The sequence below is a fragment of the Salarias fasciatus genome, chromosome 18 (assembly GCF_902148845.1).
Source record: "Salarias fasciatus chromosome 18, fSalaFa1.1, whole genome shotgun sequence".
NCBI lineage: Eukaryota > Metazoa > Chordata > Actinopteri > Blenniiformes > Blenniidae > Salarias > Salarias fasciatus.
The window spans coordinates 6,066,146-6,087,147 of NC_043762.1; the positions used below are offsets into that span (position 1 = coordinate 6,066,146).

Genomic DNA, 21,002 nt, shown 5'->3' on the forward strand with positions numbered 1-21,002 from the left:
AGCTCAGACGGGCTGTCCGCTGCACTTCTCCGGAGGATGAGCTGAAGACGGGACGGGTCTGTCTGGTCGGCATGCCGCGGAGCGGGCTGGAGCTGTGATTTCGAGCCTGATCCGAGGAGAGAGGCGGCGGAGAGGCGCTGCAGCTTCACGGTACGTTCGGACGGAGGAGAGGAAGAAAGGAGTTGTGTTGTTTTTCGGCGCTGCTGAAGTTCGCCCGGATACGTGTCACTTTGTGGCGTCATGACGGACTCCGTTCAAAAAACCAGCCGAATAACTGTTACTCTGCTCTCTGATCAACTTGTGCTCTTCATACCGAACAGCTGGACCACATTCACACATTTATAGTCGATGGTCTTCTATTCGGCTGATATAAAACAACATCTTTCTCAGTGAAAATGTACTTTAGAGACTGCTTCACGTTTTCAGTTGCCGCTTGTTAACCTGCGTTAAGGTAGCTGAAGATTTCAGGTGAGGGACTATTGAAAGTTAACAAACTACGTTTAACATGTGCGTATGTGTAAAAAAATCAATGCCGGTTTATCCATAGCATGTCATAGTTTCGTTGCACACTCAACAATTTCCTTATTTTAACTCGATGCCGTCTTTGATCTGCATGTGACAGAAAGTGGACGTTTTTGCAAGCTAGTTTCGTATGCTGTTTCCTCAAGTAAGCAGTCATTGGAGTGACAGCCCAGTTTGCATGTGTAAGCTATGGAAATCCAGACATTAGCATGTGTTTTGGTTTACAAAATAAATTTAATGAGTGCTTTGGTAGCACCAGGGTTTCAGTTGTATTTTTATGGCATCTGTTCTGTATGTTTACAACCTTTTTACACAAAATTATACTTAAGGTTTGGATTGCCAGAAATAGCTCAGGGGGTCTTCACTGAGGATCCTTTCTTATGATGTTTGGGCTTCAAGGATTGAAGTGTTTGACCTTTGTCTTGTCAAAACGTGTCCTTCCAGAGGGGGATTTAAACACCAGGATGGAGGATTCGATGGGAGCGAGGGCAAACGGGCCGGTGGCGGCGCCCAGAAACCCGGGCGACTCCTCGCTCGGCCCGCCGCTGTCTCCAGACGAGCTGGAGGACGAGCAGCAGTCGTCCCTGACCGACGTCACCCAGATGTGGATTAAATTCGGCAAGACCTTCGCCATCATCTTCCCCATCTACGTGTTGGGCTACTTTGAGTTCAGCTTCAGCTGGGTCCTGGTCGGCCTGGCGGCGCTCCTCTACTGGAGGAAGAACTACGGCGGGCAGGACTACCGGATCAACCGGGCCCTGGCTTTCCTGGAGCACCGGGAGAGAGTCGTCAAGCAAGTCGTGCCCACGACCGAGCTGCCGCCCTGGGTAAGTCTGCACACTGAAGCGTTTGTTCGCTTCCAACGTCATGTTGCAGGTTTGATTCCCCGTCTGTCCGCGTGTCGAAGTGTCCTTGAACAAGTCCAGGACCGAATCATTCAAAGTCACTTCAGTCATTGGGGAATCACTCATAATAGACCTCAGTTTTCCCCCTGTGGGCTCGTTTCCGTGGCTTTTGGTGTGGTTCCTGTTACAGAGTTAGACTGAGGAGGAGGAGGAGGCCCTCTGGCCACGCGCCTTAAGCATAGCTGTCATTCCTGGTGTGTGATCTGGCCGACGCTGGCGGCTCCTCGCCGGTTGAGAATGCAGATCAGAGCTGAGTTTGTACTGAAGTGTGAATAGACGCAGTTCATTCAGAAGACCTGCTGTCACATCTTGATTTATTCTTAATGTCCCAGATTCAGGGGGTCACATCTGTACTGTTATACTTTTAGAGTTTGTTGTCCATGTTGGAACGTGCTCAGTAAATTCAGCAGTGTTAAAAGAGCTAAACAGCCACTCATACACACTGCTGTAGTGTTAAAGAGCAGCACAGTGCTGATGCTGTGTAAAGGGCTTTTAGCACTACTCTCTGTTAAGATTAAATCTGTACAGTGTGGATTCTCATTGTAGTGTTAATTCACTGTGTAAAGTCATGGATGGAAGGTTCACAGGTTTGAATCCCACAGCTGACAGGTTACCACAGCAGGACGATCAGAGTCAGATTTTAATTTATTGATCCAATGTGAGACGAAGTGAAACGTCCGTCGTTCCTTCGACCTCGACGTGGTTTCCATCTTTAGCGTTACACAACGTCTCCATGAAGCAGACGTCCGAGAGCAGCTCGTCCTCCTCGCTCTTCATCCGGAACGGCGTCTCTAAAGCGTCCGATCAGTCCAGATGAAAGGAGAAATCCATGACGAGCAGAGTGAGACGGCCTTCAAGGCTTTGCGAGTCGTTTAATCCATTCACACTCAGTCTGAATGCTGTGAAACAGATTTAAAACAACAGATGCTGCTGGAGGAGAGTTCGGTTCAAAAGAAATGTTTCTTTGAGAGTTTCAACAATCACATGTTGATGAAATGTGAAAAATAAATCAAACTTCCACTGTAAAAACTGTTCTTCGACCCCGTTTACATGACAGCGTTTTCAAATCGAGCAGTTATCGTTCTGGGATTGTTTCCATGACAACAGTGCTCCTAGACACTGGAAACTGGGACGCACAACTTTTGAAAACAGATTGTTTTTGTCTTGAAGAAGATTTACATTTAAATAGCAACGTTCTGAAAATGATGTTGATGGTTGTGTTTACTACGGCTGAGGACCGCAGGACCAGGATCAGAACCTTGACCAGGACCAGAGATTTGGAAAAGTAGTGAAAACTTTGTTTCCGTGGAGACAGAGTTGGAATGTTTTATAAAAGTTCCACTGTAGGATCTGTTTTCAGAAAGTTGTTTTTTCAGAGTCTGAGATCCAAAACAGAAACAAAGTTTTTGTTTGTTTTTCTTCCACTTGAGAGCATCTTTTTCTAAACCTTCCCTTCATGTCTCTGGACCAGTGTCACGTCTCTAAATCAGATTTCTGAATTCTTCGGTTGTTGTCTGCCGACTGTCTGACGCAGCAGCACGGTTGAGTCACATGAGTTCGGCTCGCTGATGCTCTTGCTGGATTTGGTGGGAAAGTCCAGGCGTGCTGGACGTGTCCTGGTCCAGCCTTGTAGCCGCTCTGCAGCTTTCCCTCCTCCCACTCCTCCTCCGTCAGTGGACTCGGGTGACCGGGGATGGGTGGAGATTCCCAGTCTGCAGCAGGCGGAGCTGAGCTCTGCAACGCGGAATGGAAACAATGTGGAGGGCCTGAAAGGCCTCGCTCACTTCGTAGCTTCCCGTCTGTAAACGTGACGCAGCTGAATGAAGGCAGCAGTCAAAACATTTCACGAGCAAACAGAACAGAGCACTGCTGACTGAACTCAGGCGGGTTGATGAAGGTTAGAAAAACGGTCCAACAATCGTTAAAATCAGGATCAACCTGTACGTCTCAGGGAAAGCACTCCGTCACGCCTGCAGGTGATTATCATCAGCTGGTAACCAGCGGTCCATGACTTCAGCTGTTGGAGGAAACCAGAGGAAACTCCATGAACACATAAGGATGACATGTAAACACACAGAAAGGCCCTGTCCAGACTCGAACCCACAACCCTCTGGATGTGAGAGGACAGTGCAAACCACTAATCCTCTTTGTTGCAGAAACCTTTGGGTGTAGAGGAGGAGAGACGTCTGGCGGCTGTTCTGTACTTCAGACGACCCACGATCTGTTCGCTTCACCTCCCAATCAGTCAGAACACCGTGACAGGTCTGGAGTTGCTGTCGATGGTTCTTGTGCGTGGTTGCTTCAGATGGTTGCAGTCAGTGGTTGCTGTCAGTTTCTGTCAATGGTTGCTGTGGATTGTTGCTGCCGATGGTTGGAGTTGGTGGTTGCTGTGGACGGTTTGGGTGGTTGCTGTCGATTGCTGCTTGTTCACTGCGTCTGTAGCTTTAAAGGTGTGACCAGGATTCAATGAGGGCACGCATTTGTTTTCCATTTGAATGCATCCAGACGAGTTGACGAGTCCTTGAGGAAAACTCATCCCGTCGGCCGGATCACTCTGGGTTCTTCACGTAGTGATCCGATTGTACCAGTTTTACTGTACAGAGTACAATATATTTACTCTGTAGAACTCATTGAGTTTGAACCATCATGAGTGATAATTTGGTTTGAAAAGATAGTTTTCATATGTTTCGTGTGAATCTATACTTTAAATGTCAGGAAAAAAGATTTTCCTATTTTTGCTCAAAGGGACTTAAGGCAACTTTACAAAATTTACCTCAGTGCTGCCGCGACAGGCGCTGTGGGGAACTGCAGCCACCAGCCAAGGCGGCACGGGAGCGCGCACAAACCCTTTACAGACTGTTCATCTTCACAGCACTGCACCAGATGTTCCAGTGACATGGGCCGTGTCAGCATCCCCTCCATGAATCAAACGTATATCCAACATTTATTCAGGTGCCTGCCCGGCTTCGGTCATTTTTTTTTTTTTTGACTCACGAGATAACGCTGATAAAGTCCTTTTTTTTCTTCGTGGTGGCACTTTTTTGTGGGCTTTGAGTGGATGCAGGTCGTTTGATGGCTGCTGAAGAATCCATTTGTATCCCAGCAGTGTTTGAGTCCGCGTCCACGGCGGCCATGTTCTTCCTGTTCCAGAGCTGTCGGCAACGCGCATGCTGCGTCAATTTACGTCACATCCCCACGACTGCGCGGGAAATTTGGACGCTGAACTGCAGCCAGTTCTGTGGCACACAGCCTGTATAAGGCAACAGACAGATGCGCGGATCGGCCTGTTATTTTAGGTTTTTAATGCTTCACGGCCCATTAGCATTGAATAAACTGGAAATGCTTGTGTAGTTTTTCACAAATCTTGCCTTAAGTCTCTTTAATAAATGAAGTTAAGTTCAATAAAGTCTGACATAATGCTACTGTGAGTAATAATACAGTAATTTTTGTTGTCTCAGTTTGTTTTATACTTTAAGTATCGACTCATCACTTTCTCTCTCCTCCTCCCGTCCGTCGTTTCCAGAGATACGCTGTCAGACTGCCTGTTGACCCACTTATTGGTCAACTTATCTCCTCACTGCATCGACCGACCGTAAAGAAAGAACCATATCAGCCAACTGTATTGATCGGTCAAACTGATCAATTGATCATTTTTCTTTTTTTCAGCTTCTCTCAATGGCTACGTTTACATGAGAGGCTTAATTCCAAATTAAACTTAAACCTGAACACAACCTCTGCTTCATCCTGAGTTTAAAGTTGAATGAAATCATTCCTCCATCATGTAAACCTTTGATTCCAGTCGCTCTGCTCCTTCTCTTCTCCTGTCGCCATGACGCTCATATTCCAAGATGGCCGCCCAGAGCCAGAGTTGGACTCCAACGGAGACGATTCATTCATAGTAGAAATGATGAAATGAACAGAGCGGATGGATGGAAGCATGAACATGTGGACCTTTTTAAAACTGCAGTGTCAAAGTTCATCAAGAAAGAAAAGAAACAGGAAGTGGAGTCTGTTTACTTCCTGTAGACATAATGATGTCACTTCCTCCTGCTGTCCAATCAGAACCTTCAAAAGCTCGGGATCTGAAAAGGAGTTAAATAAAGGAGAATAAAGGCGTTTTCCATTTAAACCTTTATTCACAATTATTGTAAACATGTAAACAGGAAGGAGAAAACAGAAACTCTGAAATGAAAAACCTCCTGTGACCAATGAACCCGTCCAATCTGTCCTGGAATGCCCCCCCCCAGTTTTCTGGACTGTTTGAAGGGATCGATCAGGTTTCTAGCCGCTTCACTTCCTTCCTGTAGTACAAACAGTCGTCAGCGGATGTTTAGGATGTTTTACATGAATACAGACACACACACACACACACACAGACACACACGCCTTGTGCTGGGGGTGTGGTCAGGGAGGAGCGTTAGGATTTCAAACAGCTGTTACATAGTTGAGCAGTGAGTCGCCGCTGGCTGACACACCAGACCACAGAAGCAGCTTTCATTTTAGGTTCTTTCTTCGTTTGCCTGAATTTAAACCTGAAAGCTTTTCAAAACTTCAGACGAGGGACACTCCTGAATTAGTTAACATTTTGTTCTTGATTTTTGTGGTAGATTGGTTATTAGGAAGGAGCTGTGGATTATTACATTTCTATTAAATCTATTTCAAAATAAACTACGATGCAGTTCTTCGGTTTTACAATTGTTTTGATGTTTCTCACAAATTCAGTGTTTTTCTCTTTAATACAGACATTTCTCTCTGTTTTAAAATAGTATAGAGAAGCTTTGATTCCTTCTACATCTTGATAAATGCTGCTCATGAGCAAGGCAGTAGTAACCAGGAGTCCAGTTCTAGCACCTGAACCACCGCTGCCGGAGCGGAAAAGACGGAGGTTCCTCGATAATCCTGCAGATTTCCGGTCCTGACGCTGTAACCTGCATCGCGCTGGTGTAACGGACTTCATCTCATACGTTTCTCTCCATCTTTCCACTGAAGGCGACGGTTTGATTCCCGGTTTTCTGAGGAAGTGAGTCAGCTTCCTGGCTTTGTCGCTGCTCGACCTGAACGCAGCACCTACACAGGGATACCGCGGTGTTTGGAGACTGCTCGTCAGGCCTGTCCTCTGGGCCTCGCTCTTGGCTCGGTGTGCGATTTGTTGTCCTGTTTGCTGAGTCATTTCACCGGAGTCCTTGTTCCCGTCCGTCTGTCACACAAACCCACGTTTCTTCCCCTCCTCCTCCTCATCTTTCTTCTTTGCCTCACTTCAGATTTCTTTACTTCTTGGTTGTTTGTTCTGGAAACGGAGGAAAAGTGTCCCGCCGTGCGCCGTGGTGCGTTTTATTGGCCAGATGAGTCATCTCTTCCTCTCTCTTTCTGCTCCCAGCCCGTTTGGTTTTATATTCGACAGATGTGGCGAGCAGCCGGGACTCGGCTGCTTCCAGCGCCACAAACGACCATCGGCTGCTCTTTCGTTTAGATTCCGGTCTGCAGCGAAGAGCTTGGAGCCGTCGGTCCTGCAGGCCGGAGTCGGATCAGAACACGGACTGAAAACAGTCGTTTTGATGATCACAAGTTAACACGAAGCAGAAAACCCTGAAACTGAGAGGCTCTTTAGATGGCGTGTCGTTCTGGAGCTGCGCTCTGACTTCCTGCTCCTGCCTTCTGTCTGTTCCAGGTCCATTATCCAGATGTGGAGAGAGTGGAGTGGCTGAATAAGGTGCGTTTGATTTATCTGCTGTACACACATCGGGTGGGGTTGGGGGGGGGGGGGGGGGGGGGGGGGCATCGATCACCAGAGAGGCTTCAAAACACTTCCAGTAAAAAGCTAATGGAAGCTCGTTTCAGAAGAAAACATTTTAATGTGTGCAGAGTCAGGATGTCTGTACGGTGCACGTCTGTAGAGGCAGGAAAACAGAGTGTTGGCAGGTGAAGCCAGCAGAGGAGGAGGAGAATCGGAAACAGACGTAGAGAATGAGGAGAGTGAGTCACCGCCGTCCTACAGAATACAGCCGTTTCGCCTGTAACAAGATCACCTGTAAGATCAGATTCTCTCCATCACGGCTCCAGTCAGCCAGAGTCTTCTTTTCCACCTACACACTGAATCCAGTCTGAACGCAGCGGCAGAAGCGAGCGTCAGTCTTCTCTATTAGATCGTTGTCGGGACTCGTCTGCGTTTGTCTGCAGTAATCTGGTTCTGGAGATCCGCCGCTGCTTCGCCTGGTCTCAGACCTAGGGTTATAATAGTTTTGGATTTTTCATTGTAGTTTAGTTTTAGTTAGTTTTGACTTTTTTCCCCCCAATTTAGTTAGTTTTAGTTAGTTTTTAATGCGGGTTTTCTAGTTTTTATTAGTTTTTATTTTTGATAAAACATTTACTTTTAGTTTAGTTTTTATTAGTTTTAGTTTTTTTTTCATATTTTTCACGTGTAGGATTTTAAAAAAAAGGTCAGGGTAGGTATTGTGTAATAAAAACTCAACAAATAATACCGTTTTTAAATATATATTCAATTACTGATGGACAATCAACCATCCAATGATCCACAGAACTCGGTTCTGTTCGTCCTCGTGCTGACTGGCGAGGTAGTGGTATTTGTTTGTTTGTCTACGGCGCTCAGAGCGGCCGTCCTTTCGAGGGATTCACTGTATACCTTTTTTATGGACACTTCTCCGGTGGACTTTCAGGTTTGTTGGATTTCTTCCCTTGAGAAGGGCTCCGCACATTTTGCCGCCCGTCTCAACTAAGATAAGATAAGATAAGATAAGACTTTATTGATGACACGATGGGGAAATTTCACTGTTACAGCAGCCCAAAGAAGAAGTACCACAGTCGCAAACAAAAATAAATAAATAGAAAAACAAGAACACAAAGTGCAAAAAAGTTTGCAGGCAAGCATTTCACACATTTTGCAGGCAACCATGTGCACGTCCTTAGCACCAGAAACTATTAAGCATTTGTTTCTCTCTTTCTCTGGGTCATATTGGAATGCATCCCATACCGGACTGTGTCGCTTTCTCCCAACTTTCCAGACAGATAACTGCAGCATATAAACTGTTTACGTCAGGCCGTGCATGGTGCCGTACGTGCCTGCCGACTGTCGTAAAACTAGACGGGGAAATGAATTGAACTCATTTTTAAACCCGAAAGGCTCATGCACAAACACATTCTGAAAAACGGAAACGAAGGGCATTTTGTCTATAATTTCAGTTAGTTTTAGTTAGTTTTGTAAACTCACAATGCAGTTTTAGTTAGTTATCGTTTTTTGTTTGCTTTTTAGTTTTTATTTAGTTTTCGTTAACGAAAATGTTTTTTCAATTTTAGTTTTCGTTTTTTCGTTAGTTTCAGTTAACTATAATAACCCTGTCTCAGACACACAGGCAGGTTGTTTGGTTCCTCTAACCGTCCGTCCGCTCCGTGTCCTCCTGCAGACGGTGAGACAGATGTGGCCGTTCATCTGCCAGTTTGTGGACAAGCTGTTCAGAGACACCATCGAGCCGGCGGTGAAGGGCGCCAACCCCCACCTGGGCTCCTTCTGCTTCACCAAGATCGACATGGGCGACAAGGTGACGGAGAAACCCCGCTGACCCCTGACCTCATCCGGTCGCCCTCATCCTTTTTACAGAGACTTGGTGGTTAGATGTGCTAAAATCCAGGAAATGAGGGGTGTGGGTGTTTTGGCCACAGCTCTGGCGCCGATTCGGCGTTGATCAGAAAACACTGTTTGGTGCAGATCTGCGTTTTCTGGTCACAGACGTGCCGCGGCAGGATCGCCCCTCTCTGTCTCAACCTGCCCTCTCCCCGCCCTCTGCCTGTCTCTCTCTGCAGCCTCTGAGAGTCAACGGGGTCAAAGTTTACACGGAGAACGTGGACAAGCGGCAGGTCATCATGGACATGCAGATCAGGTGAACATCTCGCGTCTCGTCGTCGCTTCTTCACCCCGAAGGATCAGCGGCTGTAAGCTGCAAACGCTAATCCGTCTCTCCTGCTCCTTCCCTCTTAGCTTTGTGGGGAACACAGAGATCGACGTGGACATCAAGAAGTACTACTGCAGGGCGGGAATCAAAAGCATCCAGGTACCAATGAGAAACCGACTTCACACTGCAAGATCTGACCGACTGAACGTTCTTCAGCACTGCTGCTGCAGGTTGACATGTGACTGCTGCTGCTGAAATGCATTTGACCCACATTCTGAAGTGTCCCTAAACGCCTCACTGCGTAATAAAAAGCCAGCGAACGGCCCTGTGCCTGTCAGGACCGTTGAGCTCTCATTGACTACGTTTACATGCAGCTAAAATTCGGGTTCAGGTCAATATCTGGGTTTCTGAAACATTAGGAAAACCCCGTTTACATGCTTTAACAGACAGAGAGTTACCCCGTTTACAAGTCAGCGCATTCAATCGGGATATCCCTTTCCAAACCACGGCGCACGTCATGCTGTTCTCAAAACAAAACAGCTCTGGCCGGAGCGGCTTTGTGTTGCCAGGTTGGGTGGGATTTCCGCAAAAACAAGCTTCTTTTTTGAACATGTTGGATGGGTTGATTTAAATGATTGTGTTTATGACGTGTTTTATTTATCATACAAATACGGTTTTAACGTGCATTTTCAACCGAGGAGGAGGTTTGGGCTGCTTTCTACGAGTTTCAGATTTTTTTACGGCCTCGATCGACAGATCTGGCAACCTCCTCCACTGAACTGCAGAGGCTGACGCTGCTGCGGTGACTCCATTCTGTAGACGGAACGCAGACAGAACGGTTGTTCTGTTGCTCATGATTTTTCTGCAGGCCGTACAAATCGCCGACTTTCAGAAGGAAGCATGTGCCATGTGCGCGCTCAGAATAACAGTTCATATCGTGTGTTACGGAAGCCTGACACGGACGAAAGTGTGGTGAGTTTCGCGCCTACTCGTTGCTGGACTCAAAAGACCATGATTCATTGCGGATGGGAGCATGCGCAGAGCCACAAACAATGTCCCTTAACTCGATATCTGTTTACATGGCGGCACTTTCGAGTTTGAAAAGGAGTAACCCAGCGGTCTTTATCGGGTTTTACAAATCTTGAAAATGAGCTTTTCCGGGTTTTGGCGGGTGTTTACATGGCCACACACTATTGGGTTATTGCCAACATTCGAGTTTGAAAAGGGTTTGAAAAGGGTTATTGGCTGCATGTAAACGTAGTGATTAATGTGCTGATTGAAAACGTCTGAAGCGTGCCTGATGGATCGAAGGACTTCATGCTCCGTCACTCCGATCCCGACCTCCGCGTTGACCCCGCGACCCCCCGCAAGAGGCTGCTTTACGTAACGTGTTGACACAGAGCTGATAAGGGAGCCGTTATCCTCTCAGCCGCTGGCGTGAGATCGGACCATGTTGACCGTGCAGAGATCAGAGGGGAGGGAAGGGACGTCGGCGGGAGACTTACGGGGATCAGCGCCGTCCGACACCGTCAATATTTACCGTTTGTGCCGAGCTCAGATTGAAGGGCTGCGGTTTGAAGACAGAAGCTCGCTCTGATCGAGGCTCTCGTGATTTTTCAGCTGTGGCTCAGCTCGCAGGTCAGGAATCGGCGGTTCGATTCCGGAGCTCGTTGCTCTTTGACAGTCTGAGCTCTTCAACCCACGCCAGCCTGAAACATTCCCCCCGCTCCCCTGGTTCTCTCTGTTTTCCATGATCGTAGAAGTCTTTCAGAATAGCACGTTTCTGCTCTCTGAGTTGTTGAACCGACAGCCGATTCTCCGTCGGCCATTGATCTTTTTTTAACCCTTTGGAACCCGTCTGACGCCAAGTCGACCTCGAAGCTGCTGGAAAATCCCGTTTCACTGTTGAGTGAATCGTTTGTGAGCAGAGGCCTTTGATGAGACGACGTCTCCTCCCAGAGCGCGGCGGCGATAAACAAGAGGCTATCTCCAATCAGACCAGCTGCATGCTGGGATTTCACTGCTCGGAGCCGGTCGCCACCAAATTTGGTGCTGCAGGAGGGCAGTTAGCATATCTGAGGCCTGAGTCACCGCAGCTTCAGAGGAAACGGCGGGCCGGAGCGCTGAGGGGGAAACTCGCCGGGTTTTCAGTTCGGTCCGGGTTCTCATGCTGGGTTGGAATGGTTCGGTTCCCAACCTGAGGTCTGGGGCCCATTCAGAGACGCCTGACAGCCGTTAACAGATGTTAGCTGAATGTTTCTGCGTCCACATTTCAGAAACGTTTCTCGTTCACTTTACAACGTCTTGAAAACAATGTCTGTTTCCATGGAAACGGTGGAAACGTTGCTGCTGAGAGGCGGACAGACTGACGCGACCTCAGACAAACGCTGTAGAGACTGACCGGCGCGTGTGTTTGTGTGTCTGGGTGTAGCTCCACGGCGTGATGCGGGTGGTGATGGAGCCGCTGCTCGGGGACATGCCTCTGGTCGGAGCGCTGTCCATCTTCTTCCTGAAGAAGCCGGTGAGTACCCGACGGGAACCCGCCGCTGACGCTCAGGTGTGACGTTCTGCTCGGTTCTTCCTCCAGTAACGGTCAGGAACGCAGCGCGTCGACGGCAAAGTGGAGACGCTCCTCCAGACGCCGGGCTCCGGCTGTTTGGATTCAGATCATATCAGGAACGTTTCCCTCTGCTTATCAGAGCGTTCCGCTGCGCTGCCTCACGGATCCACTGGAGGGGTGCAGTGATGAGTTTGGACGAGGCGTTCCTGCTGTGATCCCTGCTCTGTTATCTCGCCTGTCTGAGCTCCGCCTTCCTTCCTGAGCTTCAGATATCAGCCCCCAGAGGAGGACGCTCCCTGTTTGTTCTGTGCCTTTATTTTGAAAGTCCTGGAGGAGAGTTCAGACAGGAAACAGGAAGAAGTCTGTTTTTCTTGTTCTGTGTGGAGCTCCACCAATCAGGTGACAGAAACACATCTCCCGCTTCTGCGGTGCCCTCGAGCAAGCGCCATCCCGCTGCGGGTTTTGCCCTGCAGCACGGGCGCCGTGGTTTCTCCTTCCTCTCGGGCACGCTCTTGGTTTGGTGACTTCCTGCCTCACACAGGAAGTGAAGCGCTGCTGAAGCTCAGGGCGAAGCCTTCAGCCTCAGACCTTCATCTGATCAACGCCTCGGCTCTTCAGTGTCAGAAACACTTCTGGAGGCGAGTTGAAGAAAACGCGGGGGTCAAAGGTCAGACGCTCCGTTTTCCCTCCGTGAATCATCTGCTGGACTGAAATCCTCCGTTCAGCCTCGGGCCGAGCTGCAGAGGCGTCGCAGCTTTTTCACTTTCACAGAGGAAACGTCTGCTTGGCGTCTTGTCAGCATCAACCACAGGTTGGCCTCAGCAGGAAGAGGCAGGCGGGCAAAGCTTCCACGGCAGCGTTCTCTCAGCTGAACCACATCAAGGTCCAAGTTCTTCAGTTCGATCTGCTCCAGCGGAAAGACTCAGGAAAGCTTCTATTATTATTATTAACAGGTTGAACTGACCAGCGACGGCAGGGTCTCCCTGGAGAGAACACATCGGTCCAATGTCCTGAACAGAGAACCGGCTGCTTTAACGGGGTTCTGCTGAGACCCGACGCTGCAGCTTCCTCCACCCAGCGGGGCGGCGGCGCTCGGCCTGGTTCTCCGACCTGGTTCTCTGACCCACTTCAGAGGCTGCTGCTCTATACTGGGACGTAAACCGGGTCACACGGAGAACCGGATCGGCGGGAGGGTTCTGGGAGACCCGAACCATCCAGGAAGTGGAGCGGTCAGGGGACGCCAGCCAGAATGCATGTGTGTGACATCAGAGGTGTCAAACATGAGGCCCGTGGGCCCAGACGGTCTCCAGTCCGGCCCGTCAATCCACCAAGCAAAACGGCCGACGCGTCAAAGAAAAGTGATTTCTGAACACGTTCCTTCATGCTAACGTGAAGCTAGCTACCTGCGTTTTGAAAAACTCCCAGAATGCTACAGCGAGGACGGAGGACAGAGGACGCGTTGAATCCAGAGGACTCTGGGACTGACGATCTGAGCTGAACAGAGTCCAGGAGCGTCTCTGGTGTAACAGCCGGCGAGTTTCTGAAGCGTCAGACTGTAGTGAAGAAATGGACGACTGTCGCACCGTCGTCGGACTGTGGGGGTGTTTGAACCTGTGACCTTCTCACTGTGAGTCAGGAGCATCAAACACCTCAGGCCAAACCAGTGGATTTTCAAAATAAAGCGTCTCATTTCAAAGTGCTTGTGTCCAGATGAAACTTGAATTTCAAGGGATCTGGTGAAACGGAGGATGGGTTCTCTGAACTGCAGAACGGATCCACCGTTCAGTTCAGCATTAGATGGGTCAGGATCTGGTTCTGGACCTGGATCTGGTTCTGGACCTGGATCTGGATCTGGACCTGGATCTGGACCTGGACCTGGGCCGGCTGACGGTCTGAGGGAGTGGCTGTTTTCATACTGATGGAAGATTTAAGCCTGATTACACACTGATGTGAGTCATGACGGGGACAAATGGTGTGCGTGTGTGCGCGCGCACACGCGTGCGCGCGCACGTGCATGCACGCGTGTGTGCGTGTGTCTCAGATTAACTGCGAAGCTGAAAAAGGCCGTGAAAGAGGCTTAACATGTCAGATGGTTTGAAGCGAAGCCGAGGAGGAAAATCTGCTGAGGTTGGTGAAAACATGAAGACGAGGAGTGAGTGGATCAAATCAAACCGAGACACGTTCCATACTGAACTGAGGGAACCTCGGAGAAGAACATGAAGTCCTGGAACTGAAACTGAATCCGAGAATCATTAAAACACCAAAGATGGTTCAGCTTTGATTTGACCAGATTCTGGTTAAACAGAAATACTGAGAACACAGAGAAGCATACGGTCGAACATTCACAATGAGAGAATTGAATGAAAGAAATGTGCGCTGGTGGAAGTGAAGCATTTTTCAAAGTAAAACTGAACGCCGATTCAGAGTTTTGAATGTAAAACTCTGGCCCAGGCCACGTGTTTGACCCCCTTAGCTGCACAGTTCCAGATGCTTCCTTTGCTGGAGGAACTTCATCAGTTATTCTTTCATTTTTTCTACCTGCTGTTTAATGAAGCGCAAGAGAAAAGTTCAGTAAATGTTTCTTTAATTTACTGATTTTAGCATCAGATTATGTCCATGTTTTCAAAATAAAGGTTTCAAGTGAAACTTGCTAAACATTCAGTATTTCGAGCGTCTGTTAATGCGACAAAGTCGCGACAGAAAATGCAACACGACTCATTTCTGGTGTTTTTAACTTGTCGTTTTCTGTTGATTTCATCCAAGAATCCACCTGCTGCGCCCTCTAGTGGCTCGGCATGAGAACTACGTATTTTCTAAACGGGGAACTTCTCAAACGCCAGTTTTCATTTTAAAACGGACCGGAGGAACGTCACGTCTCGATAGAAACCCAGAATGCTTCACTCTAGCGCCGCTCGTGGAACCGGAGCCTTCTGCTCAGACGTCCTCCTCACTCTGTCTCCGCCGTCTCTGTTTTCCAGCTGCTGGACATCAACTGGTCGGGACTCACCAACATGCTGGACATCCCCGGAGTGAAGTGAGTGGCTGGAGACGACCTTTGACCTTCTCAGTGTTCAGACCCTCCTCACAGGGAACAAGGCTGTTTGAACTCTGGTGCCTGTTGAGTAATAATATTCAGGGATTCCTCTGGTTGTTTTATATTAAAGGGAAAATCCTGTTTGGATTCAGACTCATGGAGATTTAAATATTAGTAATAAGACAAAACAAGGAAGCAGTGAAGGTAAATACAACGAAGGAAAAAGACTAAAAAGGTTAAAAAAAGGGATTATTGAACTGAAAGACACCTGGATTCACAGACTTCTTTTAACGGGTTACTGTTTTTCTACATTATTTATTTACAGTTTAAATGTGCACAGCGACCTCAGGTGTCCTGATTCATAAAATGTTTTATTATTTAAAAGCTAATTAATAAAAATACATTTTAGATTTGTTGTTAAAATGAGATAAATCTGCATTTAAAGCTATAGGGTTGGCGATTTGAATGAGACACATTTTTTTAAATACTGGTTAAAATGATCTTTATGACCCGATGGGAAACAATTCATAGCGTGTTTTTAAAGTAGTTTGGAAAATATCCGCTATCTACAGCAGGAGTAAAACGGGACAAACAGCAACCAATAGTCTTGAGGGGACACCTTTTTTTAAACCAATCAAATCCCTTCGCCGTTCGACCTGCCCCCTGCGCGTACATGTACGCGTGCACTGACCCTGGTTCAGTGCGCGCGTCGTTGCAGAACGGCGGAGACGAATGTTTGGGGGTTCACTCACCGTTCAGTGCGCCATACCTTGGCGTTGTGCAAATAAAGAAAAACAAAGAAACGAAGCGCTGAGGACAGGTTACGCCAGGAACGCACTGGACGCGGAAGTGCCGCGAACGTCCCCGCTCCCAACGGGAGCTCCTCCAATGGGGTGGGAGCTGGGCGGAGCTCGCTAGGCGGAGCCTTGGGGAGATGCTACATGCTAACGCTAGTTTTTGAAGATCGCCAACCCCAGCTTTAAAACAGGAAAAAATAAACTTTCTGACAAATAGTTCAAAAATTGTTTCAAAATAACATTCAGTTATATGTATAGAACCTAATAACTGAAGTTAATTTATGTTAAAATGATTTTGATCCTGTAATTTAATGAGATGAGAAGAAATTTAATAAAACATCAGTAATGGGGAGAATGAAAAGGCGAGTTTAATAAAAATCCAGAGCTTCAGAACGTTACGCTTTGTTCTAGATAAATGAAATGTAGATCTAGGAGAGTCACAGCTTGTCTTGAGCAAAAAAAATCAGAAATAAATTCCTTAAAACCCAGAATCCTGTTCTCTGACCAGGACTGGGTTCTGTGATCAAGGAGGCAGGTCCGAACACCGCTAGCAACGATCACAGTCATAAAAGTTTTTTGAGCAAAAACAGGAGGAATTTAAATGTGTTTAATATTTATTGTCTTTCTCTTCCTTACTTTATTTACAGATTTAAAAGCAGGAAGTGACTTTACATTCTGAACATTAATGAAACTTGGAACATAGGAGTGATTAAAGTGGAGCAAAACTCTAAAACCTTTATTCTGTTTGATCCAGAGTCTCTAAATTCTGCTTTTCATTTCTGGTCTTTGATTTGTTGTTGGAATGTGTAAAGGCTGCAGAACCTTCTGAGCGTCTCTGATTCGCCCCTTCGTGCATTATGCAACATGTTTTACAGCGTTGACTGTGAACAGTGATTTTCAACAACATGCGCACTTCAGATGAGCGGCTCATGATGTTCCGTGTGTTTTTAATCGGTTCTGTCTGATGTTCCGACCTCCGGGCGTTCTGCTGTTTCTGGAGGTTTAAACCTGAGCTGGAGGACTGAAGCTTAACCGAGTTTCACTGTTCGCTTCAAACACTCTGAGAGACTCCACCCTGGAAATGCAGCTCTCCTCGTCAGACCAGTTAGAGTGTGTGAGTGTGTGTGAGAGTGTGTATGAGTATGTGTGTGTGTGTGTGTTGTGATCGGCTACAAACCTGTGATGGCCACACCCTGCTTTTCCTCTGTTTGTGTGAGTGTGTAAGTGTGTGAGTGTGTGAGTGAGTGAGTGCGTGTGAGTGTGTGAGTGCGTGCGTGTGTGCGTGCGCTCAGACGCAGCTCGCTGCTGCCACCTGGAGGGTCAGAGGTGAACTGTCAGGTCGGGGTTCTTCAGCGTTTCATTGTTTTCAGGACAGACGTGAAGCTTCTGATGTTTAATCCTTCATGTTCGACGGGGTCAAAGGTCAATTCATGGTTGGAGAAACTTAGATTTACATTAGAATTACTTCAGTTAAATGCAGGAAGCTGAAAAGGTTCAATGATTTAGTGTAGAATGCAAATGAACAGGTGGAGGTCAACACACACACACACACACATACAGGGACTGATACTTCAATGGATCATGTGATCGATCATCTGATTGATCCTCCGATGAATAATGTAATTGATCCTCTGGTGGGTCATGTGATCGACCCTCTGATTAATCATTATATGGATCATGTGATTGATCCTCTGATCCTCTGATGGATCCTCCGATGGATTGTTTGATCGATCCTCTGATGGATCATGATATTGATCCACTGATTGATCCTCTCGTGGATTGTATGATGGATCGTATGATCGATCCTCTGATGGATCATGATATTGATCCTTTATGGATCATGTGATGGATCCTCTGATGGATTATGTGATTGACCATTTATGGATCTTCCGATGGATCGTGTGATAGATCCTCTGATTGATACTCTGATGGAACATGTGATGGATCCTTTGATGGATCGTGTGATCGATCCTCTGATGGATCGTGTGATGGATCATGTGATAGATCCTCTGATTGATCCTCTGATGGATCATGTGATGGATCCTCTGATTGATCCTCTGATGGATCGTGTGATTGATCCTCTGATGGATCCTCTGATGGATCGTGTGATGGATCCTCTGATTGATCATGTGATTGATCCTCTGATGGATCGTGTGATGGATCCTCTGATGGATCCTCTGTTTGATCCTCTGATGGAACATGTGATGGATCCTCTGATGGATTGTGGGATTGATCATTTATGGATCCTCTGATTGATCATGTGATTGATCCTCTGATGGATCGTGTGATGGATCCTCTGATGGATCCTCTGTTTGATCCTCTGATGGATCGTGTGATGGATCCTCGGAGTGGTCCTGGGTTCCGCCTGCAGGAGGATCAGGTTCCAGCCTCCTGACTTGTTCCTCCTCTCGTTCTGCTTCCTCTCAGCGGTTTGTGTGACAACATGCTTCAGGACATCATCTACAGCTACCTGGTTCTCCCAAACCGGATCACCATCCCGCTGGTGGGAGAGGCCCAGCTGGCTCAGCTCCGGTTCCCCGTGCCCAAGGTAGAACATGCCACCTGGACTCTGCTGCTCCACAGAGAACCGTGGGGTACCTAGAGTGACGGCTGTTGACGTTCTCCGTCCAGGGAGTCCTGAGGATCCACTTCATCGAGGCCCAGGAGCTTCTGGGGAAGGACAAGTTCCTGGGGGGCCTGATCAAAGGCAAGTCGGACCCGTACGGAGTGATCCAGGTGGGAACCGAGCTGTTCCAGAGCCGAGTCATCCACGAGACCGTCCACCCCAAGTGGAACGAGGTCTTCGAGGTAATCCAGTCCCAGAACCCCACAACGTGTCGACCTACAACCTTTATCAGGTTCTCTCTGAGCACAGTTTGTCTTTCAGACCTGCTGTGTTTTATGGATCAGGTCAGAATGTCAGGATGGATTCAGCGCTGTGGAGACAGAATGTTGAATTTCAGAAAATATTGTTTTGTTATTTAGTAAATTAAAAATCTTCTCTGTGTATAATCAATGTTTTAACCCTCTCCTGTGTGTGTGTGTGTGTGTGTGTGTGCGTGTGTGTGTGTGTGTGTGTGTGTGTGTGTGTGTGTGTGTGTGTGTGTGTGTGTGCGTGTGTGTGTGCGTGTGTGTGTTCAGGCTCTGGTTTATGACCACTCCGGTCAGAATCTGAGCATCGAGCTGTTTGACGAAGACACCGATAAAGACGACTTCCTGGGCTGGTGAGCTGCTCGTCAGTGCTGCTTAAATACGAGATCAGTGCAGTTGATTATTTTCTACTTCATCATGTTGTCCTAATGTTTTCTCACTGAAGCTTGAACGGTCGAGTTTCGGTGTTATCTGCTGTTGTTCCAGTGAAGTTTGCGATTCAGTTTGATTGTTCTGCTTTAACAGAGGAACTCGTTTCATCTGAACTGATTTTTATCACAAAAAAAAAAAAAAAAAAAAATTCGACCAAAGCTTCTTCTGCTTTTCAATGTCTGATTTATTTTCTAAGGCGTGGTTAAAAAAATAAACTGTGTGTGCGTGTGTGTGTGTGTGTGTGTGTGTGTGTGTGTGTGTGTGTGTGTGTGTGTGTGTGTGTGTGTGTGTGTGTGTGTGTGTGTGTGTGTGTGGTGTGTGTGTGTGTGTGTGTGTGTGTGTGTGTGTGTGTGTGTGTGTGTGTGTGTGTGTGTGTGTGTGTGTGTGTGTGTGTTTCCAGTCTGACGGTGGATCTGGCTGAGCTGCAGAAAGAACACAAAGTGGACGAGGTGACTTTCTTCTCCTCAGATTGTCGCTGATTCACTTCTTGTTTTGTGTTTTTTGTGGTTTTCTTCAGGTTGTTTACGTTTCGCCTTGCTCTGTTTTTGGATGTTTTCCTTAATTTCGTTCTTCAATCTTTAAGTTCCACAGTGTTTTTGCGTTCCGCAGTGTTTGACGTGAACTTTGTGTGTTTCTCCGTCAGTGGTTTACGATGGAAGACGTGGCTACTGGGAAACTTCACCTCAAACTGGAGTGGCTGTCTCTGATGAAAACACCCGAGAGGCTGGACCAGGTAGAGTCTCCTCATCATCATCTTCCTCCTCCTCCTCCTCCTCCTCCTCCTCCTCCTCTCTCAGACGGTTCCTCCTCTGATTGCTTCCTTCAGGTTCTCAGCAGTATCAAAGCCGACCGCGGTCACGCTAACGACGGTTTGTCTTCCGCTCTTCTCGTGGTTTTCCTGGACTCGGCTCGAAACCTCCCGGTGAGTCCGATCCACCCCGACCCGACCCGACCCGACCCGATCCGACCCGACCCGACCTGACCCCGTTGGCCTCCTGTTGTCACTTTAGAAGGAAAGACGTTATTTATAGGTGTGTTCAGGAGTTTCCCCCTCGGTCACTGATAGACTTTCAGACTGTTTTCATTCTTTCTTTTCTTTCTTCTCACCTGACGATTCAGCTTTTCTTCGTCTGCGTTTCTTTCGTTCCTCTGCTGACTGTGAAAAGTAGTTTTTCTCCAGTAGGATCTCAGATTAGAGACTCTTCAGCCTCCTGGTCTCGTCTCCTGACGTGACGTTAGAGTTCATTTCTGCACCGAGAAAATTAAAATCATTTTCTCATTTGCATTTTTTTTTTTTCTTTCAGTTAAATTGATTTTTGGATTAAACGATGAGGAACCAATAAAAGCTGAGTCTGTTCTGATGAGTAGATTCCTGACAGCTCATTAAAATGTGATTAATTAACTACAGAGTTAACTGCATTGACTTCATGAAGTTCCTTCACTTCTTGATCTACAGTAAATAAATTACTTTGGAGAATTAAATTTGAATGAAATGTTTCAGGAAACTTTCGATTTTCAGCTCCTTCTTCTACTGCTCCTCTTCTTCCTCCTCTCTGCTCCTCTTCTTCCTCCTCTCTGCTCCTCTTCCTCCTCTCTGCTCCCCCTCTGTAGAGTGTGTTCGAGGGCTCCCTGGGTTGTTGTGGATATTTGAAGGAGCGCCGTGCCGCCGGTCTGGTGTTCTGTGAGAACACGGCGTCTCTGTACCGCAGTGTGTTTGTGAGTCCCGCTGGTTCCACGGTTCCTTCAGAACGTTAGAGCAGAGGTTTGGTTTGAGCATGACTCCCGCATGAGCCAGACCCCCCCCCAACCGCCCACCCCCCCACCCCCCCCCCGGACATCTGATCCCGAAGCTGGTGAACATGATCCGAGACGCCCCGTTCTGATGATCATCAGATTATCTGATCTTCCGCCTTCTGATCGGCCGCCGTCTCCTCGGAGGAGAAGCTGCTGATCAGGAAGCAGGTGGTTTACGCTTTA

General features: G+C 47.6%; 1 protein-coding gene across 1 annotated transcript in view; it reads left to right on the forward strand.

Annotated features, from left to right (window-relative positions):
* Positions 1-21,002, forward strand: part of esyt2a (extended synaptotagmin-like protein 2a) — a 30,129-nt gene continuing 9,127 nt past the window's right edge. The window contains exons 1-14 of the mRNA XM_030115053.1: positions 1-150; positions 967-1,349; positions 7,096-7,137; positions 8,846-8,980; positions 9,243-9,319; positions 9,418-9,490; positions 11,763-11,852; positions 14,870-14,925; positions 18,150-18,270; positions 18,354-18,530; positions 18,864-18,946; positions 19,426-19,474; positions 19,669-19,758; positions 19,852-19,947. Of these exons, the coding sequence (XP_029970913.1) occupies positions 987-1,349; positions 7,096-7,137; positions 8,846-8,980; positions 9,243-9,319; positions 9,418-9,490; positions 11,763-11,852; positions 14,870-14,925; positions 18,150-18,270; positions 18,354-18,530; positions 18,864-18,946; positions 19,426-19,474; positions 19,669-19,758; positions 19,852-19,947 (1,452 nt within the window). The 5' untranslated portion in view covers positions 1-150; positions 967-986. The remainder of the gene's footprint in view (positions 151-966; positions 1,350-7,095; positions 7,138-8,845; positions 8,981-9,242; positions 9,320-9,417; positions 9,491-11,762; positions 11,853-14,869; positions 14,926-18,149; positions 18,271-18,353; positions 18,531-18,863; positions 18,947-19,425; positions 19,475-19,668; positions 19,759-19,851; positions 19,948-21,002) is intronic.